At 35.7% G+C, this 25,744-nt stretch overlaps 5 protein-coding genes and 2 long non-coding RNA genes across 9 annotated transcripts; 3 read left to right on the top strand and 4 right to left on the bottom strand.

The window, feature by feature from the left end:
- The first annotated feature begins 353 nt into the window (after positions 1 to 353).
- Positions 354 to 5,891, top strand: LOC149651598 (uncharacterized). 3 transcript variants are annotated; one of them, XM_089848578.1, is made up of 4 exons: positions 354 to 1,004; positions 1,086 to 1,196; positions 2,957 to 3,726; positions 3,793 to 5,891. In XM_089848578.1, exons 3-4 carry the CDS (start codon positions 3,668 to 3,670, stop codon positions 4,301 to 4,303), a joined length of 570 nt encoding a protein of 189 aa, XP_089704704.1. In that variant the 5' UTR covers positions 354 to 1,004; positions 1,086 to 1,196; positions 2,957 to 3,667; the 3' UTR covers positions 4,304 to 5,891. The 3 variants fall into 2 exon arrangements, with proteins under 3 accessions (XP_089704704.1, XP_089704705.1, XP_089704703.1); XM_089848577.1 differs by having other exon boundaries at positions 1,086 to 1,219.
- LOC149651597 (uncharacterized) lies at positions 4,488 to 6,274 on the bottom strand. The gene is made up of 2 exons (XR_016371281.1): positions 5,981 to 6,274; positions 4,488 to 4,961 (listed from the first exon to the last, which is right to left on the bottom strand). It is a non-coding gene; the product is annotated as an uncharacterized LOC149651597 (long non-coding RNA).
- A 1,526-nt stretch (positions 6,275 to 7,800) lies between these two features.
- On the bottom strand, positions 7,801 to 10,967 carry LOC149651596 (uncharacterized). Its single transcript, XR_016371280.1, has 3 exons — positions 10,855 to 10,967; positions 8,002 to 8,228; positions 7,801 to 7,930 (listed from the first exon to the last, which is right to left on the bottom strand). It is a non-coding gene; the product is annotated as an uncharacterized LOC149651596 (long non-coding RNA).
- Positions 10,968 to 11,674: 707 nt separating this feature from the next.
- On the top strand, positions 11,675 to 14,121 carry Lrr47 (Leucine-rich repeat 47). The gene is made up of 5 exons (XM_089848574.1): positions 11,675 to 12,388; positions 12,469 to 12,879; positions 12,938 to 13,081; positions 13,555 to 13,703; positions 13,765 to 14,121. The coding sequence occupies exons 1-5, from the start codon at positions 12,116 to 12,118 to the stop codon at positions 14,000 to 14,002; spliced, it is 1,215 nt and encodes a 404-aa protein (XP_089704700.1). The 5' UTR covers positions 11,675 to 12,115; the 3' UTR covers positions 14,003 to 14,121.
- On the bottom strand, positions 13,972 to 18,184 carry LOC149651594 (alanine--glyoxylate aminotransferase 2, mitochondrial). Its single transcript, XM_089848573.1, has 11 exons — positions 18,028 to 18,184; positions 17,474 to 17,577; positions 16,805 to 16,989; positions 16,436 to 16,748; positions 16,179 to 16,376; positions 16,031 to 16,123; positions 15,890 to 15,962; positions 15,676 to 15,824; positions 15,462 to 15,611; positions 15,166 to 15,264; positions 13,972 to 15,109 (listed from the first exon to the last, which is right to left on the bottom strand). Exons 1-11 carry the CDS (start codon positions 18,065 to 18,067, stop codon positions 15,005 to 15,007), a joined length of 1,509 nt encoding a protein of 502 aa, XP_089704699.1. The 5' UTR covers positions 18,068 to 18,184; the 3' UTR covers positions 13,972 to 15,004.
- A 439-nt stretch (positions 18,185 to 18,623) lies between these two features.
- Positions 18,624 to 20,120, top strand: LOC149651593 (endosome-associated-trafficking regulator 1-like). The gene is made up of 6 exons (XM_089848575.1): positions 18,624 to 18,845; positions 18,939 to 19,161; positions 19,240 to 19,351; positions 19,418 to 19,480; positions 19,545 to 19,675; positions 19,739 to 20,120. Exons 1-6 carry the CDS (start codon positions 18,668 to 18,670, stop codon positions 19,818 to 19,820), a joined length of 789 nt encoding a protein of 262 aa, XP_089704701.1. The 5' UTR covers positions 18,624 to 18,667; the 3' UTR covers positions 19,821 to 20,120.
- A 156-nt stretch (positions 20,121 to 20,276) lies between these two features.
- Positions 20,277 to 25,439, bottom strand: Tango6 (transport and golgi organization 6). The gene is made up of 12 exons (XM_089848572.1): positions 25,234 to 25,439; positions 24,568 to 25,172; positions 24,397 to 24,508; positions 24,075 to 24,323; positions 23,651 to 24,012; positions 23,474 to 23,586; positions 23,229 to 23,399; positions 22,875 to 23,151; positions 22,314 to 22,442; positions 21,591 to 21,911; positions 21,176 to 21,526; positions 20,277 to 20,695 (listed from the first exon to the last, which is right to left on the bottom strand). The coding sequence occupies exons 1-12, from the start codon at positions 25,295 to 25,297 to the stop codon at positions 20,402 to 20,404; spliced, it is 3,048 nt and encodes a 1,015-aa protein (XP_089704698.1). The 5' UTR covers positions 25,298 to 25,439; the 3' UTR covers positions 20,277 to 20,401.
- Positions 25,440 to 25,744: the final 305 nt, after the last annotated feature.

Here is a 25,744-nt window from a genome sequence, read left to right as displayed (position 1 = left end):
CGTCTGGTTTTAACATGGGCCTCTATGGGAGGGGACCAGTTTTTTCAACGTTTTTGACAATATTAGTGCATCTACTGGTTCAAATCTCTTGAATTTTTAATGAGACGTGTATTGAAAGGTTTGATATTATCCTGTAAAATTTCAAGTCTTCAGCTATAATAGTTTTTTTTATAAAAAATAAAAATCATCACATAGTAGAGAAATTGAAGGATTTATTTCTCTACTATGTGATGATTTTTATTTTTTATAAAAAAAACTATTATAGCTGAAGACTTGAAATTTTACAGGATAATATCAAACCTTTCAATACACGTCTCATTAAAAATTCAAGAAATTTGAACCAGTACATGCACTAATATTGTCAAAAACGTTGAAAAAACTGGTCCCCTCCCATAGAGGCCCATGTTAAAACCAGACGGGTTTGAATTTTAGACCGAACCTATGTTATTCTCATTTTTAGGGTCGATTGAGCGGGCTTCTATAGCGCGTGCAGCCAGCGTGATCAAGTGGGCTATGTCTTACCTTAGTGATATCCCCCTCCCTTTCCCTTCCGGCCCGGAAATAGAATTCTCTAGTACAAACTACAAAGTTGCCCCTAACGTAGGGGATACACAGTTCACTCCCCCTCTCAACCGAAATTACTCTCTATAGAGTGAAAACAAATTTCCTCACGCGCATTCTTTATCCATAGTATCTCTGTCTCCTTTACCACTGCTCCATGGTGGCAAGTAATATTTCCGTGGAGTAGTTTTAATGGAGTAAAACAGAAGTTTAATTAAATTGCCTTAAATATATTTACTCCTTATATAATATTGCTCTATAGTGGCACAGTGCTGCATGCCCAAATGAAGACGGTCATAGCATACTCGATCCACTTCGTTGACCGCGTGTTCGAGTCGGCTATTTCATGTCGTCTGAATATGATTCGTCTGCTGCTGAAGCCTGAAGGACGGTTAGGAAGGTCAAGGACTTCAGGATTCTCTGGCTAAAATACCCCGGATTTGGTAATTTATTAACGTTTTTATTATAATTTTTAATCGTATTTCAAGTAAAAAGGTATGTTCATTAATTTCAATGTAAATTAGGTATTGAAAATCTGCGAAAATCATGGTAAACTCCCAGTTCGTAATTTGCGTCCACGAGGTTAGGCTTAGCGCCTGCGCCGGCCTGCGACGAAGGCCAAGGCTTATGTGGAAGTAAGACTCTTAATGTAATTAAAGTAAGTACTAACTTTCAAACTACAAATTTTGTCAACGTCAAGAGTATACGAGTTTATTAGTCGAGCCGTACAAATTACAGCCTTTGGGGTGTGAACGTGAAGTTATCCATGCAGAATTGGATGTTGCGGTGTTTTGAACGTAAAACTTGGCTATTATTTAGCAAGTTTGTTAGACTTTTCCTCTATTAATATTAGCTAATAAATGAATGGATGATAGCGTTTGGGGGTCTAATATTAGCTAATAAATAAATGGATGATAGCATTTGGGGGTCCATGGATGGTTTTTAGTCGCAGTTAGTAGAGTTAACGGTGATATTGTGATACTTTTAGAAGTTGAAAACCCGCGGATGATTTTTATTAGCCTCCTAGTAAGGGAGAATAGTCTAAGTATTATTGCAGGGCTGATACTAAGTCACTTTTTTTTTCAAATTCGGTTACCAAAAGTCACTTTCCAAAAATTAGTTACTATTACGTAATTTGTCTTATGACTTTTTAAACGCAAAAATAGCGAGATCACAGTTGATCAAACCTCAAAATCGTGGAGCTAGCTCAGCAAATGTCTCACTTATTATTTAAAATCAATCCAATTCAAATGAATGTTTTGTTTTTGATTTAAAACGACATCAATTACTTTGCATTCTGAGCTGTGCTCCAAAATGGTTTTTATTGAATTTCGCCCAAGACCTTTTATGAGGTGACCTTTCCTTTGACTACGTGAAATATCTGAGGCCATAGATTGGGCTTAATTACGACACCGACCTTTAAAATATCTTTTAAATCGGTCATCTCTGAAAACCTTTCATTTCAAGTGGCCCTTTTTTAGAGCTTAATTTGCCCCTATTTAGTCACTTTTTGCTTACTATTTCTGAATTACTTAGTCAACTATTCAACTAAAATTGAGCGTATGAATGAGTATCAGCCCTGTTTTGGTAAAATAAAATGGCGCTTGTATTTCAGATTGGCAATAATGTCGTTAATACGTGAACCTCAGTATAATTCCATGCTCAATTTAGGACTTGCTTAACACGGGTTGATGACGCTTATAAATAATTTATTGGTGTTAGTATGGGTGTCAGGGCAGTCTGTTTTCACAGTAACAGCACTATTTGTGTAGTTACTTGTTGTTCAGCCGTATCGAAATGACTTCTTGGAAAGAATTTACAAGTTTCAGTTTGGGGATTTAGATTAGGTTGGAATCTTTCAAATGGTCATTTTTAGCAGGCCCTAAGGATTTTTAGCTCGAGTCTTTTATGGTAAATGGCATAGTATTCATGATTGACGTTTATTTTAAATTAATCTTATTAAATTCTTGATTCGTATTAGTTAAACTTTCTAGTTGATTGTACCATGAGTTTATTATTATTACTATTTAATCTTTTTAGGCGGTTTAAAAGTAACTCAAAAGTGATTACTTATGTCAAGATTGACCCTTAACCGTATTAATAGCGATGTAATATTTATTTTTCTAGTTATGTTAAATGATTTATTTGAAAGTAAAATTAATGTTATTCTAAATACTTGTGCCATTTAAGCAGAGCTGCGCTAATTAGCTGGCAACTAATTAAATTAGAATTAGCAAATGGATCTTCCCAATTAGCAGTAAGGTAATTTAAATTCAATTAGCATCTTCAATTAATTAATTCGAATGTTAATTTGCAAATTAATTAGCGCAACTCTGCATTTAGGATGATAAAATTTTTAAACTGTATTACAGTGTTTGAATTGATTTTATTTTAGCTATCATCCGTTTCCAAAGGAGCAATTTATGTTGGATTCTAGAATCAATATCTATTATTTGACAAATGACATGCAATATGAATCGAGTCAATGAACAATTCGGGTCTACACTTTGATTTTATCCGTAGAAAGGGAATCTCATTAGGAAAACAATTTAGACAGCGTGTGAAGCGTTTTAGTCACTTAATGCGTAGCAATAATTAAATCTTATTATTATAAATATATTACCCCTATGTAATTATCAGGGTACTTAGTTAATTATTCTATTTATTTTTAGAAGGGAAGCGCTTGCCTGTTGTTTTTAGGGATTTTGTTTTTGCGCCAGGACATAAATAAATTACTTGATTATGGAATAGGTGAAAACTGGTCCTAGCCCTCCCTTTTAAGAATAATGAACGTAATTAGAATTTTAAGGGTGAGATTCCCTTTGCGGTATTAAGGTATCTAGTCTATGGTTTTAATTATAAAGATTTTTAGAGGAAAAAGCTTTCGGCAACTCGTTGAGGGACTTTTGTAGGATATAAATAAATTTTTGATTTCTGTTTAAGGTACAAGGTTGCTTAAACGCTTTGTCCTTTAAAAGTAATCACGATTTTAAGCGGGTGTAAGGCGAGTCTTAGGTTTTATGGTATTATTTTTCTATTAAGGTATTTAGTTTAATGTTACGCGTCACGCGTATGCCATTTGTCAAATAATAGGAATTTGTGTCTTATGCCGGAACATTTTGCGTTACATCATGCGAGAATACTCTTGTGGATTCTCATATTAAGGTAATTAACTTGAAGTTATGCATGTGCTATTTTCTCTAAATAATAATAAGAATTTCTCTTGCGCAGGAACATTCTCTCGAGTGGAGGACATCTAACATCGAGTGGACGACATCTAACATCGAGTGGACGACTTCTATCACCGAGTGGACGACTTCTATCACCGAGTGGAGGACAACTAACATCGAGTGGAGGACATCTAACATCGAGTGGAGGACATCTAACATCGAGTGGAGGACATCTAACATCGAGTGGAGGACATCTATCATCGAGTGGAGGACTTCTATCATCGAGTGGAGGACTTCTATCATCGAGTGGACTTTCATTGGAAATCCCATGCTACGGACGAAGTTTCCTGGTTTTTGGGGGCTCCACAGCGGGCCTTAGTTTAAATTTAATAATTCCCGAGTTGAACAGGGACTTGTTAAATTTAAATTGGGCTCGCAAGGCTTACTTTGGGGGTGGTAGCTTAAGTTTAAAATTTAAGTTTCGATATTGGGGAAGGAACAAAAATAGTCGAAAAACACTTAGGGTAGTTTTTTTGACCTTTTTTTATGCTTTTTTATTGTTTTTTTTTTAATAAAAATTTTATTTTTTAATAAATTTTTCATAAAAAATTTTTTTATAAAAAAAAATTGTTTTTATGTTAATATTTTCTTTTTTATCAAGTAAAAACCTTAGAAAGGGACCTAAATATCCCCCTAAGTCCAGACCCTAGAAAATTGAAACCAAGTCTAGTATATAAAAAATTCAAGAAAAGAAAGAACGAGGTTTAAGGCAAAATTTATTCAATAAAAAACAAAAAAACCAAAGTGTTTACAAAAATTTCGAACAAAAAAAATATTAAAGAGGTTTCTAACTTAAAATTTGAACGCGAAAAAAAATAATAAGTAGTTACAAATAAAATTTCCACGAAAAAAATTAAGTTAAGTGGTTACATGAAAAATTTGCAAGTAAAAAAGATGTATTTGGTCTCTTCTAGCTTCGATGATTTCCTCCATATCTTTAAGTCAGCGCTGAGAGAAAGAGCAAGTCCAGAAGACATCATGTAACGTAAATCCAACGAAGAATGGCATCAGGAATGATACATAGCAAGTCCAGAAGACATCATGTAACGTGAATCCAACGAAGCGTGTCATCAGGAATGATACATAGAAAGTCCAGAACAGCGGAAGTCATCAGGAATGATACGTCTCGGAAGGACAGGCAACAGAAAAATCCAAGAATATCAGCCGCATCTATAAATGAAAACATTAATAACACATCTTAAACTATTGCCTAGTTTTGGGCAAAACGAAATAATTTTAGATTTAAATTATTTAAGAAAAAAGTGTCCTTAATTAAAAAACAAGATCCCAAATTTAGAGAGAAAGACCAACTACCCCGAATTAAAGAAAGGCTTGACTACCGCGATTGCCACCCCTTATTAAATAATAATCTGGCTAACTCATTATTTCCCAAAATTGTATAGAAAATAATTATAGAAAAACCTAACTGTACCCTTTTATTACCTTAATAATTTAACACATCGCCTAAACTAATTTTGGGAAAACCTACCATTTCAATTAAATTATAGCTTTAATGAAAATAATTTAAAATATCCCCTAAATTAATTGCTTGCCCCTTTTAATAGAATAATAATTTAAAATCTCTTCTTTGCCAATTTTAGAAAAACCAGCCATTTATTTAAACTATTCCCACAAATAGAACCCATAAACAAAAACTTGAGTTGAAATTGGACAAGGCTGAACTTAGGCTTAGGGCAAACGTCCACGCGTCTTAAAACTATCTCTGCGGGACTTGATTTTCGAAAATCTGTCGCTTTAGCTCTAAATTAATTAATAATAGCCTCTAAACTAATTTTAGGAAAACCTTCCATTTATTTTAAAACTATTCCTACAGACAGTATCCCTAAAATAACTAGTTTAATATGACACGGCTCAATTTAGGCTTACGGTCCTCGTGTTTTAAAATTTTCTCTTGGGGGGACCTGATTTCCGTAAATCTGTCGCGTTATCTCTAAATTAATTACGTACCCAGTTTAATAGATTATAATAATAGCTCCTAAAATAATTATTAAGGGATTCTCTCTTGTCCAACACCTCGTTGTAAAATATTATTTATTTTACTTGATTTTTAATAAATAAATAAAATTCACTAACATTTAACACTACCCAATTAATTTAAAAACTTGAAATAAAATAAATAATTTAAGGGGAGCTAGATGAGTTTGGATTATTGGAAAAGTTAGGCTTACGGACTGTTAAAGCACCACGAGGCGAAGCAATGGCCGCCAAGTATGTTGAAGAGCTTCGAATTCAGCTTGCGTCCTCGGCAAAAACGATCAGCGAAATGGCGGATCTATCAAGAATCGACCTCAAAAGCCGGGATCACGATCAGCTTTGCGAGAAAGTTTTCCCAAGAGACTTTCCTGCCGGCTTCCAGGCAATGAATGAACCGGCTGATCCGTAATGATCAGCTGAGTGAGAAAGGTTTTTCCAAGCGACTTTCCTCGACCGCTTCCAGGCAAGAATGAACCGGCTGACGCGTAACTTCCATTCCAACTAAGTAAATTTCCAACGTCAGGGGGCGCTAATAGCTCCTATGGGCGGACTCGGGTGCGAAATATCCGAGGCGCGAAATCCAAATAGCTGAACACCGCTAGGCATAAATGAATGAACGCTAGGCCTAAATGAATGAACGCTAGGCCTAAATGAATGGACAATCATTACCTATTACCATTAACATCTGTCGTGACGTCACACGTCAATTACTTCGGTGACGTCATAAGCCACGTGATCTGACGTCATGGGTCACGTGATTTGACGTCATGGATCACGTGATCTGACGTAATTGGCCACTTGATCTGACGTCATAGGCCACGTGATCAGACGTCATAGGTCATGTGATTTGACGTCATAGGCCACGTGATATGACGTAATAGGTCACCTGATCTGACGTCATAGGTCACGTGATCTGACGTCATGGGTCACGTGATTTTACGTCATAGGCTACGTGATATGACGTAATAGGCCACCTGATCTGACGTCATAGGTCACGTGATCTGCCGTCATGGGTCACGTGATTTGACATCATAGGCCACGTGATCTGACGTCAAAGGTCACGTGATCTGACGTCATGGGTCACGTGATTTGACGTCATAGGTCACGTGATTTGACGTCATAGGCCACGTGATCTGACGTAATAGGCCGCCTGATCTGACGTCATGGGTCTCGTGATCTCTCGTCATAGGTCACGTGATCTGACGTCATAGGTGACGTGATTTGACGTCAAAGGTTTCATGTGATTTGACGTCATAGGCCACGTGAATTGACGTCATAGGTCACGTGATCTGACGTCATAGGTGACGTGATTTGACTTCAAAGGTTTCATGTGATTTGACGTCATAGGTCACGTGATCTGACGTCATAGGTCACGTGATCTGACGTCATAGGTCACGTGACCGGGTTTGATTAATCCGTTCACTATCACACATACACTTTTATGTAACCAGCACAAGCTAAAGTAAATACTATAAGCATTAGTTTTCAGTGGCTGCTATGTCCAATGCGCTTCGAATAAAATCATTCATTATAACTTTGATACTCTAATCAAAATATTCATTGGATTAAGTCAGTTATTCTGACTGTTTAGTAAGAGTGTGTCACTTGTCTCACGTCAACATAATCGACTCACGGCTCTACTATGTTGAGAAAGCATTTTAATCATCCTCTAATTCAGAGGGTATGAATCAAGTAGATTCTTAGCCACTAAATATAATTAGTAAGCTTACAAGTAAAAATAACCACAGACTTATAAATATTAATGCCAGATTTTATTTAGAAATATGTATATTACATCAGATACATTCGATTTTATTAAAGGGATTAATAATTAAAATCCTTTTGAAAGTGTGTAATCATTCATTGTAACTTTGATACTGTATTCGTTGGATATAGTCGTATATTTTTTTATTTTATTAAGAGTGTGTCATGTCAACATATTCGACTCACCGCTCTATGTTGAGAAAGCCACTAACCATAATTTGTGAGCTTACAAGTAAAAATAAACACAGACTTATAAATATTAATGCCAGATTTTATTTTGAAATGGGTATATTACATCAGATACATTTGATTTTATTCAAGAGATTAATAATGATTTTGTATTTTATAAACGTGCAATTTCTGAATGTGGTGGCCAGATGCTGAAAACAAAACAGAAAACATATATTATAAACAAATTGTAAGCGGCTAAGAAATATAACTTGAAATTAACTGTTTCACGCTAATACTCGGTTGTAGGCGAGCCTAAGTGAGTGTTAACGTTATTAAGATGGAACAAGATGATCAAGACCGTGTTTAGCCACATTATTCCCATACACCAACCATCCAGGGCCGTCTAGGGAGTTTGCGGGTTCCGTGATTATTCAATACAAGTACAGAAATTTTTAGTTTACAGCATAGACTTATGTAGCGATTATTCGTGCTCCAAAAAGGGATTCACTGTAACGTCAAAAGTAAGTAAATATTAATAATATTAATAATATTAATAATATTAATAATATTAATAATATTAATAATATTAATAATATTAATTAATTCATTCTCGAGGCGTTACCTTTAACATCGGTAACATACACACACACTTAACACTTTATAGAAGAACGGAAAGTTTTAGCATGGATAAAGGAAGCGCGTGAGGAAATTTGTTTACACGCTACAGGATAGGAAACTCCCTATCTCGGATGACAACTTATTCTTTTTATTCGACATATACTCTGCTCCAGCTTCGGATGTCAGCACGCGCAAAAATTGGCCTCCATGTAACGTAGCTTTGTGTGTTTCTCAATTAATACACGTACAGAAAACGCAAGTTTACAACATAAGACTATGCCCTTGCATACTAATCGCACCTCATACAATTTTTAACATAGACTTATGCCCAAAAGCGTTTGAAAGAGAAAGATTTTAGCAAAAGACCAAATTTGAGTTCTTTCCCCGCGTTCTTAGATTATTCATGGCTTAAAGTGTAAGAAATTTTAAAGTGAGTATGAAATTTTCCATTTTCGGGGCCGGATTGAACAATTTTGCACCCGGGGCCCGAGATAATGTGAGCCCCTTAAGCCTTAAAAAGAACAGAAAATGTTGTTGAGGGGGAATAGTTAAACTCAATGCGCCCCCCCTTTAATCCGGCCCACTGTTTGCCCATTAATACCTTCACAGTATTACAGCATTTTACTGTTATAGATAAATCATATTCTTCTCCCTTTAAAATCATCAATGAATGAAAAATATCACTTTAACACAATTTATCCCTTTTCACTCTGTGTCCATTAATATGTGCATAGTACCATAAGTTAATAAGATATGTTCCATAAGTTTGTCACCGATTACTGAGAGCTTGTCGTGAAGTGACGTAGGTGAAACGTCATAAATTCTCGTAAAGCGACGTCTGGTGACGCGCTTTTAATTCAGACTAAATAGGAAAATGAACTGCAAAACCGAGTGTAGTCAATTCTAGCGTCGTTCTCGAATTAGCTCTCAGCAGAAGTATATAATACTTCTCTTCAAGAGAAGTGTTCCACAAAGCGGCCGGGGTAAGTGTAACGTCATTCTTCCTAACATCGGAACATTTGGAGCAAGGTTACTAAACCGAATCACATACGCGATAAATAGTTCCCTCATTATTACTCTATTAGCGTTTAACTATTTGGCAAGACGCGCTTGTGGATTTTTGTCCCACCCCAAGACGAGGTTTGTGGGGGTGATTGCTGGGGATTTTGTGCCAAATAATTATAGATTTCACCTTACGGTGCGATGCCCATCTGAAGTTTGATGAGCGGAAAAGCAACCAAAAAGGGTGAGCCTGGGAAGAATGACGTTACATAACGAAAGTATTAAAAGGATACAGAGTGCCATCCTTCTTCTGCTCTCAGTAAGTCTCTAGCATTACGAAGTATACGAAGTTATTTACTTATGGAATATCTTATAAACTTATGATAGTACATCCCCAAGGCACTATTATGGACAAATCATAATCCTCTCTCTTTGAAAAGATAACCGATACTTCTTCGACATCTACACCTGCATCTTCAGACCAAGTCAAACTAATACCCCATCGTTAGATCTCAGAAGCTTTTATGTGACGTCACGCATGCTATAGAGCTATCTCAGTTGTGACGTCAATGCCTAGATAAAACGTCACGGGCTTATCTTTGGCAGTCGGCGGCCATGTTTGGTACCGCTTTGGTTCTATGGGTACACTAAGGCTTCTGAAATAGCTCTATTAGGTAAGGATGAAATAATTAGTGGGTAAAAAATATTAGGCTAAGGAGTAAAATCATAATTTTTACTTATTTTTTACATAAATATTTATGACCTTTCTAAATCTTTTGGAAATCTGAAGAAAGAATTGTCACAATTATTTCTTGAATTGTAGCAATTTTTAATAGCCCAACGTTGCTTGATAATGTTTGAAGCGCCCGCCATTGCCTACAGCCTACTACACGTATTTGAGACTAAAGCCTAGAGGTTCGTGCATTTGAGATAAAAAAAAACTGGCGGATATTTTAAATCCTGAAAATCCTTATTTTCCTCGTCTCTTGTCAATAGGCCTTTACATAAAATCCGTATGTTGCCGGGGGAAAAAGCAGAGACGAAGGCTATTCTTCCCTCCCGCGAAAAGAAAATGTTGCCGGGGGAAAAAGCAGAGATGAAGGGCGTTCGTACCCTCCCGCGAAATAATTTATAGAAAGGCCTATACGCACAAACCTACGTTACATACATACAGACGTAGGTTTGCGCGTGCTGATAACCAAAGCTGGAACAGAGTGTATGCGTGCCGGCCGAGATAGGGACGGGAGTTGCCGGGGAAGTAGCAAGGTCTGTACAAAGAGGAGGGAAATACAATTTCCCTCCTCTTTGGTCTGTATACCGCTTCGCATTATGGGGATTGGGGAAGTAGCGCGACTAGCGCCTTAGATCTTGGATTAAATACAACTACGTATGGATATAGCACTCCCCCGAAAACTTGACTACAGTTTGTCCCTCAAACGGGCCGCCATCTAGGGCGGGCTAATGGCAAAAGGGGAAAAAATGAGGAATTGTAGATTTAGTGTGACAAGCTTACTTCATTCGTTCATTTGGCCAGGCCTTTGCGGCGGGAAAGTTGACAGGACCTTGGATTAAATACAACTACGTATGGATATAGCACTCTAGCCTTCGGTAAGGCAATCGCCTCTGACACATCAAAACGTACAGAAAATCTTAGGAGGGTAGGGAAAAAATGTAATAGGTAAATATATAAAGTAGGAGGAGCTAATTGAAAAATATAACAAATCATCACGAGTGACGTTTCTAGCTTGGATGAAGAATAGTTACACTTGGATATATCACTCGTAGTATAACGTGTGCTTCTGGCCGCGGTCGCGGATGCGCATTAGAGGGGTTCGAAATTTGGTAACGCTACAAGCTGTTTTTACCGGAAATGATTATTTTTTGGTTTCCGTTTGTTACGTCTTCTGCTCTGATTCCGTTTGAATTTGAAAAATAAACGGCGGTTAGGGTTAAGATCGTTTTCATTGGCTTTTGTTTATGCGGCGATTTATGATTATGGAAGTTTTAAAGATGAACTATTATTCTTCTAATTATTATAGTAGGTGACTTTATACTTTAAATATAATTACCTTCTATATTAAAAGAAACCAGTAAAGTTGATGTTTAAATAGCCCTAGGCCTTGGCTAAACTAAAGTTTACTAAACACGTGTTTCTTGTTTGTTACGGGAGTTTCAAGATTTTCACACTACGCGGCGCGAAGGTCGCGTAAGCCATTTGTGGTCCAAAAATTTGTCGACTGATATATCCAAGTGTAACTATTCTTCATCCAAGTTTCTAGTGTGGAAAAATGACGCTCGCGCTTAAATTCGTCACGTGCAAAATCGCGCGCAACTGTGATGAAGATTTCTTATTTTTTAACAAGTTCAGCAAGACCAAATACATTCACCTATTAATTTTGGTGTGACAAGCAGTATCGTCATAAGTCACGTGCGTTAGAAGAAAAAAATTGACGCGCGCAATTGGCAGTTGAGTTTGAACCATGATTAAAATTAAAAACACTCGCTCTCATTGGCTAATAGGGTATTAACCCATGACGTAGGCTTGTCACACTAAATCTACAATTCCCCATTTTTTCCCCTTTTGCCATTAGCCCGCCCTAGATGGCGGCCCGTTTGAGGGGCAAACGGTAGTCAAGTTTTCGGGGGAGTGCTATATCCATACGTAGTTGTATTTAATCCAAGACAGGACTTGAAGCGGCGGTTGAAGGTTTGAAACTAACTGTATCGTGTTTGTTATCTAGAAGTCGCTTTTATACTAAATTAATTATAAAAAAATGAAGATAAATTGTCAAATTTCACTGTTGAGAAGATTATGTTCGGGTGCAAATGGAAAATATTGCCAAGCTACATTAGCATTGTGCAAAAAATCGGGCAATTCCAAAACTGGTTCAGATGACGACTTATTTTTGATGGTCTCTACTGTACAAAAGCCATCTTGGATGAAATATAAAATTAGGAATAACCTGCAGATATTTAGTAAATTCGCGCACGAGGGTAAATGCACTTTAAGAATCAATGAACCTCCACATGACATCTTAGTTAAAAGAGTAAGAATTAATGATTTAGTAATGTTTTTATGATTAGCCGTTTTGGTAGATGGGTTTTATGATGTTTTCTCACTTTTCAGGCTGATGTTATACAACTTAGGAGTTTCCTTTCGATTCTACATCTGATGATTCAGGGTAGAAAGCTCGAAGAGGTTAATTTCTCTCAACCCCCAACTCGCGTTGAAGCTCCAAAGACCAAACTATCTATCTGCTCTCGGAAAGACTATCCTACCCAAGGTTTTCCTATAACTCTGGTCTCTTTACAAATATCGGATGTTAGATTAATAAACGTTCCCCGCGCCATTCTAAAATTGGTTAATTTGGAAAGTCTCGACTTGTCAAATAATATGATAAAAGAACCCAACGTTAGTTTGGAACCACTCGGAAACCTTTTAACATTAATCTTATCCCGAAATAAACTGACAAAGCTTAGCAATTTTCATTTAGAGACATTACCTAGATTGAAGCTCCTTGATGTGTCTAGTAACGAAGTTAGTTTAATTTTAATTAAATTTAGGGTTAAGGGATATTAATCAAGCATCTTCGCAGCTTACAGTTTTGCCAGACTCGTTATGCAATTGCCAAAACATGACGGATTTGAACTCATCATCAAATCATTTGAAAGAATTGCCCAAAAAGATTGGAATTATGCTTAAACTTCGAAATTTAGTTTTATCTCATAATCGTTTAATTGTAGGTTTTTGATTAATTAACTTCTAGGTATGGATGAAGAATGCGCGTGAGGAAATTTGTTTTCACTCTAAAGGATCGGCAACTCCCTATCTCGAACGACAGCTTATTCCGTGTATACTCTGTTACAACATCGGTTGTCAGCACGCGCAAAGCTAGGTCTCTATGTAATCTAGCCTTGCGCGTGCTGACAAGAGGCTAAAAAACTTCGGGATATTTTAAACGATTTTAAATCCTGAAGATCCTGAAGTTTTTTGTCTCTTGTCAGCACGCGCAAGGCTAGATTACACAGAGATCTAGCTTTGCGCGTGCTGACAAACGATGTTGTAACAGAGTATATACAGAATAAGCTGTCGTTCGAGATAGGGAGTTGCTGATCCTGTAGAGTGAAAACAAATTTCCGCACGCGAATTCTTTATCCATGTTATAGGTATCTTGAAAGTGAGTAATTAAGTTTAAAATAACTAATTATTTAGGCATTACCAGCAAGTATCATCAACCTCCGTCTGAATCATTTTGACTTATTTGACAATCCATTAACGACTGAAGATTCCATTTTCTACGAAGGAATTCGAGATATTTCTTCGCTTGTAATTTTATCAGCGAGTATTGTCGCCGCATCTGGGTAAAAAAACTGATTTTTAATGCGTCAGAGAACAAATAGACTAAAGTTTTTACTCCCACAGCGAAAGATACACGTCCGAAGACTTACCTTATGACTTGTTGCCTTTAATAGAAGCTATTGATTTGTGTAATTGCGGTAAACCTACATTACCATCAGTTCGATACAGCATTTACACTAGACAAGTCTCAAATATCGCTACATCAGTTATACTTCCAATAGGATTGAGTCACATCCCCATTAAAGTTAAATTGTGTTCCCCAAGATGCAATTTAAACAAAAGATTCATTTTATTACGATAAACTTCAATGTAACCTTACAGTTTTTAAATGTTTTCTAAATCCTATCATTTGACGTATCACTTATTTACAGTTGTCATTTAAAGTTTCACAAATAAAATTTATTTTTTTATAAACATTGATTGATTGGAAGACTTGAAAGTTCTTTCTTTATAATTATTTCAAATTTAATTTATTTATTAATTAATTAATTTACCTAGGCCTATATAAATATTTATCTAAGAAAAAGATCTAAAAAAATTATCCTTAAAGGGAGGGTGAAGTAGAAATTCAAGTGATTTTTTATCGATTCTTCAACTAATTATAAGACCAGTATGCATAGTGAAACATTCAGGAAATACCAGCTCCGAATGATTTTAAAATTATTTCAAATTAGGTTCCGATTTTAAGGATAATTTTAAATAAGCCCCTCCGACCAATCGCGTAACGCCCTGGCTTTTTGTTAACAAAATTCTCGTGGCACGTTCCGCGTTGAATGAAATTTATCACGAGATTTGATAAAATTAGGCGCGCGCCGTGACAATCGTGGCGCGAGACATGGTGGAGCGTGCCACGAGAATTTTGTTAACAAAAAGGTAGGGCGTTACGCGATTGGTCGGAGGTCCTTTTTTAAAATTATCCTTAAAATCTGGACCTAATTTGAATTTTAAAATCATTCGGAGCTGGTATTTCCTGAATGTTTCACTATGCAGACTGGTCTTAAAATTGGTAGAAGAATCGATAAAAAATCACTTGATTTTCTACTTCACCCTCCCTTTAAAAGAGTCTGAACCGATAACAAAAAAAAATAGTTTCATAAATTTTCTTAATATAAAAGTTTTTGATTATTAAAAACCAATTTAAATGAATACAAATAAATTCGTAAAAAAATTAAAGATATAAAAAGGTTCAAATTAAATTTAGTTAAAAGTAGGCTTAGCAATTACTTGTCAAATGGGAGGTCGGACAAGGTATTGTTAAGCCTAATTAGTATGAAAAGAAGGGCCTAATTTATTCTATAGCTAATTATTTTCGTTTGGTGGTGTAATTTTCTAAAGCCCTCCTAATAACAGCCACGCAAAAATCAGCGTCAGCTTGATTAATGCACATGGGAGGTTTAATACGGAATACCTAAATTCCAGAAATTTGAGTGTTGAAAAATTATATTTAAATTAGATTAAACTTACGTTATTGTAACTGCCACCTCTGCCAATTAAAACGCCCATTCGTCGAACGTCTTCGAAAATTTCACTCATGTCAGCCGATCCCAACGGTTCCTTTGATTTCTAAATGAGAAAAGACGCGCGCGTGTTTTAGATTTGGCGCCAAATTTTGAAAGGCGCTGATTGGTTGTTGGAGATGGCCTATAGGTTGCGCAGATTTACGCGGGAAATCTAACTCTTTGGAAGTCACGTGTGTTGAGCGTCGGGAGTAATAAAACAAAAAATTCCTTGGAAAATAGTTAATATTTAAATAAACATACCTTGTTTTTAACCATTTCGACACCCAACATTAAACCTTTTCCTCTGACATCGCCTACAACTTCAAACTCGCCACGTAGTTTTTCCAGTTGTTTGATCAAATTACCACCGACGTTCAAACTATTTTCTTGACATTTTTCTTCATCTATAACCTAAAGAAAAATACATCAACATACCTTTTCAACAATTGCCTTTCCCTAAATAACATGGTCTTACATCCAAAACTGACGATCCGACTGTACATGCTAAGGGATTACCACCAAAAGTATTAAAATAAGTAGCTTCCGTTAAAGTAGCCGCTATTTCCGGTGTGGTCACGACAACAGCCAATGGGAATCCGTTTCCCATTCCTTTAGCCATAGTCACTGCGCGGGAAAATAATAATTTTTATTCGTAAATATTTTGATGGAAACTATATAATTAAACTCACCAATGTCTGGCACAACTCCGTGCGATTCGAACCCCCAATAATGAGTCCCTAATCGTCCGAAACCCGTTTGTACCTTAAAGACAGTTACAAGAAAATTAAATCTGAAATTAGGGTAATATCTAGGCCTAACGTGATACATACCTCATCAGAAATACATAACCCACCACGTTCGCGGATCATTTTATAGGCCTTCTTCAAATAACCTTTTGGGAATTGAACGGTACCACCTATACCCTGTATCAAACTTTAGTATAAGGCTTAACTACCGTAAATTGTTTAAAATACTGGCCTGTATTCCTTCGGCGAAAAAAGCGGCTATTCTTTTCGCTGGTAGGGAATGACTTAGAATTTCGTTCAGTTGTTCAATGTATTTGTCCGAGGCTTCGCATTGATTATGACCGCAATCGCAAGTCCTGTCAGTTTGAACCGCTGAATCCCTACACCTGGAACCACCCCATAAACCGCGATAGGGGTCAGGGTTCATAGACTGTAAAGTAGTTAAGTCTTAAAGACTTTTTCGATGTAGTTGACAAGACGCAGCCTTACGTGATGAATACCAAATCCGTTGGCCAGCATGTACTTCCAAGATCCGACTCCGCACAGACCCATCGTGTAGGGGGAAGCACCGTGATAACTATTCCTCAAGGATATAATATCAAAAGCACCAGTGTACAATCGGGACATCAACATGGCGACGTCATTGGCTTCAGACCCGCTGTTGCAAAAGAGACAAACTTTCAAGTTGCCAGGAAGTTTTGAAGTTAATTTTTCCGAGTATTCGTGGATTTTTGGATGCAAGTAAATATTGGTAGTGTGCCATAGTCGGTGGGCTTGATCCACAAGAGACGCGGTAACTTTACTGATAAGATACGTAAATTAGAGTTAACTTTAAATAATTATATCTAATGGGCTTACGGATGACAATGTCCGACGCTAATGGTTACAATTCCTCCGTACATATCCAAGTAACGTTTTCCCTCTTGGTCCCATACCCATTGCATGTAACCTTGGTGTAGTAGTAATGGTTTCTTATAATATAAGAACATAGAAGGGCTAAGCTTTTCTTGACGAATTTTGCGAATTTTCTCGTAGTCATATCCCTACAAAAACAACAATATTCGTATGTTTGACGCGTTCCTTCCATTTTGAAATTTAAAGGCAATGTTTAAAGCGCCAATATCCTATGAAAAGTCACTAGAAATTATCATAAGATTATCTATCTAAATTTTCCGAAGGTCACGTCTGAACTTCTTTCATAAACATTTTTAAAATCCCCCGTTTTCTAAATATTCAGCAAAAGCACTAACATTTTATCGTAAAGATTTCTTATCAAAGAACAGTTTTCCAAGCAAATTTACAGAAAACGTATCGAATTTCGTATAGTTTTGAAGGACACAGTCATATCCTTTGAGCAAACGTGGTACATGGATCAATTACTCAAATTAATATATAAGTTAAGCCTCGACTTTATATTATTTCACGTACACGCTTATACTATGAAGAATTGTAGTAATAAATAATAACTCGCAAAAAGTAACGTTTCACTTTTACCCATCATGGTACAAAAAAACAAATTGCATATACCTTGTACGTTTCTGGGACTTTATCACATGGTGGCATTTCTGGTAATGGAGACACTGAACTAATCTTCGCTCCCACAGATGCACCATTTGTCTTGGCTGCATTTTCTTAAAGAATAAATAAAAGAAGAAAAAAAATGTTTAAAACAACGAGACAAATGTATAGGCCTGAGCGCCTTAGCTTTTCACAAAATTAAATTTTGTTTTTCAATCGGAATTTAAAGATAAAACAAACCACCGAAATACTACGACCCACCAAACGAACCCAATGAAATGTAAAATGCGCGTGAATTCTCCGCCAATTCCAGAGAACAATAAGCTTTATTTAAAACGTTTAATTAATCTGTCTTTATTTACGCGAGAATGTGGAACGATTCCAAATTAAAAGTGTTAGAAGTTTCTGAAAACCTTTATAAATCAGTTTCGCGTGGCCATGTAAATGATCTCCATTGAGGTTTTTGATCCTAACAACCCTGTACAGTTTTCCCGCGCAAAATTACCGCGGGTGTAGTCCTACCACATTTAAATTTTCAACATTCGTACAAATTAGTATCTTACCTAGGTTACGGAAAAGCGGTGTAAGTTTTCTAACAAGCATGGTTTGGTCTGTGGGTTATTGGTTTATTGAAGAGTTCAAACTTCACGTCCTTTACGCGCGGAGATATGATAGCCGAATGCCGGCACTACCGATTGAAACCACTCTTTAGAAGACGGAGTCTCGGAGAGGGCGAAGATCTAGTAGCGGGCTTTCGGCAATGGAAGATTGGGCAAAGCGCCAAATTTTCCTATATCAATAACATAAAACCGCCTAAATTCACAGCCAAGACGCCCAGAATTCTTTTAATAGATTATATTTAAGATTTTTTTTTTACTTTTTTAAATTATATAACACGCAACTCGTCGCTATCTCTATCTTTTCCCAAGCATTTCGATCCAATTTTATCAAGGAGAAATAATTAGCCATTATTTCGCTTTATCTATTCTTGTGATCATCTCGATTGCTCGTATAAGAACATGGGATGAAATGATCCCAAGTATTTGTGTAAAAGCGTAAGAATGGTGCAATACGAATATTTTTTTTTGGTTACTAATTTACGGCTTTCCCTTAGAGCGTGTTACGTCATGTGGTGACGTAATTTTTAGGGACGGCCCTTGATTCTATATGGGATTGGGCGGAGGGATGAACGATTAAAACAAAATGGAGGACAGAGATCCGAGCGAGGAAATTAACCCATTTTCATTTGCTAATTTTAATAAAAGTGAACGCGATTTAAATACTAATGAAATAATTAATGTATTGCCTGAAAGTGTATTAATTAGGCGCAAAAGTTCCCGTAAGAATAAGGAGAAAACTTTAGTAATTTTAGAGGATGACAGTAAGCCTAACTCTTTTTTTGTTTATATATTTGGTCTATTTTTGATCTACTGTCATATTAGCGTTTTGCATTTGTTGATAAAATAATTAATAGAAACTGAAGAAGAGGTGAAAGAAAACCCATTTTCCTTCAAAAACTTTGTAAAAGAAGTCCCGAGTGATTCCGAAAATAATTATGAAGCTAATGTTGACTTAAATGCGTGTGATTTACCCGTTATTTTGGATGAATCAAATGAAAGTGATGAAAATCATAGCTCAAATACAAGAGATGAAAGTTTAAACGAGTTAAAAAGTGAAATTAAGATTAGGGACGATAGGTAATTAAGAATTAATATTATTAATATCAATTAAATGCCCTAAGCCTAAATTTCTTAAATGTTTGTTTTATAACGAAGAATAGCTTATTTAGAAGGTGAATTAGTAAGGATCAAAGCCAAAGAAGCTGAGGATACCGCTGCCTTAGAAAAAATGGTTCAGCAAGTAGAAGAAACATTGCAAATTACCACTGTAAATAATTAACACTTGTTAAGTTAGTTAATTAATTTGAAGGTAATTCTAATTAGAAACATTTAGAAAAGGGCATTATTAGCTGAAGGACAAGTAACACAATTGAAACAAGAAGTTAAATCACTACAAGTAAGGATATTTGTAATTAAATATAATTCTAAGTTATAAATGGTTAATTTTCATTTATAATTAGGGACAAGTCAAAAGTCTACAGAGAGATTTGAATATTGCGAAGCTTGAAAATTCATTAGAGATCAACAAAGAAGCTCAATATTTAGCGGAAAAGCTCAAAAATGCCTCCGAGGGTGCTGAAGTTAATTTAAAGTAATTTTAAAGTTCAATAAGAAATTTAAAATTATTGAAATTAACTCTAAAATTAATTTTCAGATCACTTCTTGGTGCTGTTAGTCAATTAAAAGAATATTCTAGCTTGATTGCTAGTTTAGGTAGCGTTAACGAAGAAAAATAATTTGAAACCATGGATGAAGGATGCGCGTGAAAAACATTCGACGTTCTACAGGATGTGCAACTCCCTATTCTAAAAAGTAGACAAGTCGATACTAGCGCCGCCTGGCTATCAACGCTGGAAACCCTCGCTTGAAAAATAAAAATACTGGACATAAGAAAAAAACACGCGCTACGGCGATTCTTTTTTCCTTAGCGTCGTCTGCTAGAAGCAAAACCATGGTTTTTTTTCTTATGTCCAGTATTTTTTATTTTTCCCGCGAGGGTTTCCAGCGCTGGTAGCCAGGCGGCGCTAGTATCGACTTGTCTACTTTTTAGAATAGGGAGTTGCACATCCTGTAGAGCGTCGAATGTTTTTCACGCACATCCTTCATCCATGTTAAAACTACCTTTTATATAATAATTTTCAAACTGAAAAAAAAAGAGATTAAATTAAGCCTAATAATTAACTAAATTCCTGTTTGTTAGTTTGTAAAATAAAAAATATTTATTATTTTTTTGGGTGGGGGGACATCCACAAAGGAACTTTATACGTACATTAAAAAAACTTATAAAAAAAATCATGCTTTGCTTCATTTTTGTTTTTCAATCCAAACCCAAAATACGTATCTCCTTTTTAAGGCCTACATCTGGCATTAAAACTGATTTAACCACGCGATTAATTTCTTCTAAAGCTTCTTGGGCGTGTAGTTTAGTGATGTCATCCTTTTCCAATAGATAAACTTTCTTTAGATGACGATAAACTTGAAGTAAATCATTCTCAATCGTAACAAAAGTGTCTGAAGAAATTCCCCTCAATAGTAACGTCAAAACCATACAGGAACTACGTCGAATTTCAACATTAGTGTCAGAGGATAAACTCGAAACACACATCAAAATCTAAAATGACAACAATTTAACTCGGTTAATATTAACAAAGTGGTTATTTGGGCCCAAAATTTGGGCCTAAATAGTCCCCGTCTAGTTAGGACTATAATTTGGGCATTGGGCCTAGATAGTCCCCCAGTTACGACTATAATTTGGGCCTAAATAGTCCCTATAGTAGTAGTTAGGCCTATAATTTAGGCCTAAATAGTCCCGTATAGTAGTAGTTAGGCCTATAATTTAGGCCTAAATAGCCCCGTATAGTAGTAGTTAGGCCTATAATTTAGGCCTAACTAGCTTGACTCCAAACGTCATACTTATAAGACTCAAAAATATATAAAGACTTCGACAATTTAGGCCGAAATTTTGTGCAAAAAATAGTACTCAAAGTAATAGGCTATTTAGGCCAAATAATTCACACTATATAAGCCCAAAATTTGGGACTAATATTAATCTAATATAATAATAATAATATCAAATTAATTTGTAACATACCTCTTGAATATTATTTCCCAATGAAAACTTTAACAATTTGCAAATTTCGCCTAAATTTGATAAAGTTGAGCACTTCAAATGAGCGTCATCGGAATGTTTACAAGTGGATAAGAAACTATTCAACAAGATATTTCGATATTTAGGCGCCATATCTCCGAGATTTTTGCAAATTTGAACCAAAGCTTCTCCGAGTTTGAGTCTAAATTCAATCGAATCATTTCTTCTAGATTGATAATCCGCGTATCTTGAAGCTAACTTTGGAAGAATTTCATCAGTGTAGGTTAAGGCTAAGGCAGTTAAAGCCCGGATTGCAGTTAAATAGATGTAGGAATCTTCGTGGTCTAATTGTTCCTGAAATAATTAAAAAAACCAATTAAAACTTCCTTTAATTCTTCTTTTAAAATTAAAATCTCACCTCAAAAACAGAAAACAAGGTTGATTTCTTAGCCAAAGCTTCGGGATCTTTTTCCAAGATTAAGTTTTTTAGCGTAATCAAAGCATTTCCGACAACAGGTACTAAGGGATCTTGTAAATTAATCCAGGCCCTTGCAAATGGTGATAAACTCTCCCTATCTTTGCCACCATCTTTACTATTGGGTTTTAATTTCGAATCAGCTTTAATCATAACGCAAATATCTTTGGCAAGTTTGGCAATTAATGATTGCGGATGTTGAACTTTAATTTTTTTTAGCAAAGTGCAACAAGATTTCAATTCCTTCCATTCCAACGTTGTCATCTGAAAATAGACGAAATATTTTTACGTTAATTATAACAAGAAGTGATATCTAGTTTATTAGGGAGAAGGTATAAATTCGCCCCATTTATAATCTAGCTTTATCTCCAGTACAAAAGACGTAGGTCCGGAGTTAATCCCCGCCTCTAAATTACAACCAGCGAGATATCTCATTGGTTCTTGAAAACTCACGTCAGCGCGACGCGAATGACGAAAATTACTCTGTATTTTCCGACTGAGGAGAGGCGAAATAGCCCGGTCTCCTTTTACGCCCCCCCCCCCCCTTGTATTTTGACAGGGGGACTGGGACTATGGCGCGCGAATACTTGGGCATCTTATACCTTCTCCCTAATAAACTAGATATCACTTCTTGATTATAATTAAAGTTAGTGACGTTAAATTTACCGAATCTTTTTGAGCAACAACAGACATCAAAATAGAAAGTGCCATGAATGTTGACTGGTCTGCAAAACTAATATCTAGATTTGTTAACGTATAGTCAGATTTTATTTTAATATTTCTTTTTAAAGTATTCTGAAACAAATTAATTATTAATCAATTTTAATTTAGGATATAAATAATACCAGGAGTGAGATGAGACTAGAAGTACTGAGCTAACCAAATTCTTCACTTGGCGAAAGTGAATATTCTTGATAACACACCAACAGTTGGCCCTCTAGTGGCGGTTTCAGAATTTTCCCTCCAAAACGTGAGAGGCTCGCGGCGGTAGACGGCCGAACTAGATTCAAGCACCCGCGTCCGTGTTCCGCGGCTTTAGGTTGAGGGGAAGGGGGTAAGAAATGTTTTTGGAACTCAACCAATTTTGTTCTCTCTAGCGTAGGCGCGATTGAAGCGGCGTAAAATCCTCAAATTTGTTCACTAATGCCAGGATCTATTACCAATGCTAGAGCCCTTCACTTCTAGTCTCATGATCTCACTTCTGATAATACATTGAAATGAACCTACTCTAACAAACGCGATTGCTTTCGTTGAACTTTTGATTAAATCTAAACCATATTTTTCACTTAAATGTTGAATTAAGAACATTAAATGAAGGTTATGACGTATTTCAAAATCAGTTGAATCCTTGGATATTTCCATCACGGATGAAAATTTTTCTAATAAAATCATGAACCATTCTTGAATGATATCTTCCTTGTCATAATCATCAAGTATGATGTAAATTGCGGATTGTTTTTGATCATTTTCTATAAGAAGTTGGTGTGGATCGTTTGCGCTTGAACTTCAAAGTTCAAAAAATAAATTAATTTCGACTTATTTTAATGACCGGTAATTAAAGTCTACGGTAATTATAATTACTTTTCAACTAATTCAACTCGTATTCCACCTTCATCTCCGTAAATAAACCGAACATTTTCAGACAATGGTAAAATCCCACACCCAAATTCATCAAATGAAATGCAATTCAAGAATGATATTGGATTTTCAGAATTGTTTAACCAAAACAACAACAAATCTTTAACTTGATTCCTAATTAAAATAATTAATTAAAGATAATATTAACGTAACTAAAGATAAACTTAATTAACGCAACGCGTACTAACTTTATATTTAAAGCTCCTGCGTGTATCTCAACATAAAGTTTGAAAAAGAAATAAGCAAATTGTTGCAAATCTTTCTTCAAGAGGTCATTAATTTCCAAATTTGAACTTAACAACTTGAAAAATTAATAAATGTTTACGTTAATCGCGAAATTAGAAGTTAATCCTAGCTAAATATACCTTTGAAAAGATAACTATAATTTTTTCCAACTCCTTTTCCTCAATTACAATGCCAGTTTTAATTTTTTTCACTTCCTCCGTTGTTTTAAGTTTAACAATCTTTGATAAATTCTTTGTGAAAGGTTTAATGGCGAATCTACTTAAATTCTTCTCCGTTAAATTGTTAATAACAGAGCAGCAAATTTTCGTTATGACGTGATCAGTGGAAAACTCCGCGTTACTTAACAAATCAATGACTTGGGGACAAATTTTAGCGTAGTATGTTTCAATGGATTGACATTGATTAGAAGGTTGTGAAATAATATTTGCGATTTTCTCGATCTTGAGAAAATCAGAGTTTGACGCTTGGTTATTGGTGAGATCTAAGCGAAATAAGGTAAGTTAAAAGTTTTGGCTTCCAAATAAACGTAAATTCTAAGCCTACCAAACATATTAGGTAAAAGCGCGTCTATAATGGCTCTAACACCATTTTTACGTAATAATGCTGTGGATAAAAGTTCGCCGCATAAAAGTTTTAACCATCGAGTCTTTGACAATTTTTGAAGGTTAAGAAGATCTCTAACTAAAATTGACTGCAAGACTGATTTTTGAAGGTGTTCAAAGACAGGTTTGAACTCTATTCTATCCATCTCCATCTCTGAGATCAGTTCATATTCTGATCCATCATACTTACCTACATTATCGTGCCAAATTTTAATTAATTAGATACCGTCAAAAATTAACTTTAGTAAGGCTACAAGACTTACTGCTATAAATCAACAGTAAATTTTTAAAATTTTCTTCTGAAAATTGGGACAAAACATCGCGTAGAACGTTTTTTCTGAGTTCTTGTTCAGAAAGGTCAATATTAGGTATGTCCTATTGTAGAATTTTAATTTAAACACCTGGCTTAAGCAGAAATAATTTTCACAACCTACTTTTCCGTATTTTTTGATTGGGGCATGGCAGATTTGGGCTAAACTTGCCAGTAAATCAATAAGATGTTTTGTGACAACTAGGGCTTTTAGTTGGGGATGATTTGTGATTAACAATAAAGTTACGAGACTAAAAACTAGCCTTCTATAAGATTCGTAATAGGTAAGATTTTCCTTTGCAATATTTGAGTTCAAATTGCCTCTAACATCAACACCAGGAATAAGGTTTGGACAAATACCCATTCTTATAATAAACTGTACACTGCTTATAAAGATTTGTTGGTCTCCGACACTAAGCTGATCAATTTCTACGGAATTCTTAGCCAATTTCTCTACCTTGGCCAAATCTAGCTGACTTTTTACCCCTAACAACAAAACTGAACACCATAAGACAAAAGACCACGTGATAGATCTTTGACAAAACTCTACATCCTTTAAAAAAGGAGCCAAATTCATAACATGTTCATTAACCAGTGGATATTTATCAATTTCTTGCAGCAAACGCGTAATTTGCTTTTGAAGAGTCGATTCTATAATGATATCGATATCTCTTTGAGGTTTCTCGTGGGCCTTAGCTTCTACATCTTGTGGAGCCACGATGTCAGTTACTAAAATAATTTAAGTAAGCCTATTTTTTAAACAATATTCTGTCATAAACTTATAACATACCATTATTAATTAATATCTTTAGGCAGTTGCAAAAATCATGGACGTTTTGAAGATAGATTTCCATATTAGGAGAGAACAAAATGAAAGTGTGACACACCACGTGTCTGTCAATTATTGAATTCCGTAGCACTCTGTCTGCACTCCTACGATTCGGTGATGGTGATTCTACGAACGCCCAGGACAGAAGACTTTCATCGAATCATCTCAAGCCGAAAAATAGCAGACAGCCGCCATGCGCATTAACTTGCGGCCAGGGCCGGAAATAAGCACAGGACACTGGACATTGTCCAATAAAATTTTTAAATGTCCCATAATTTTTTTAAATACTAAGGGGGTCACTGGACATTTTGACCAATAAATTTTCCGAAGTTTTGATAGTTTGACTATGAAGATGCGACACTATTTTTGCACACTTCAGTGGACAATGTCCTATAATTTTTCCAGTCAAAGGGGGTGTCACTGGACACACGTCCTATAAGAAATTTTTCTTATTTCCGGCCCTGAACTGGCG

Source organism: Phalangium opilio, unplaced genomic scaffold (genome assembly GCF_054372755.1).
Source record: "Phalangium opilio isolate 3A_F unplaced genomic scaffold, DU_Popi_V2 ptg000082l_1, whole genome shotgun sequence".
NCBI classification, from domain to species: Eukaryota; Metazoa; Arthropoda; class Arachnida; order Opiliones; family Phalangiidae; genus Phalangium; species Phalangium opilio.
Note: the sequence above shows the minus strand (reverse complement) of the source record. Positions and strands in the feature narration are given on the sequence as shown.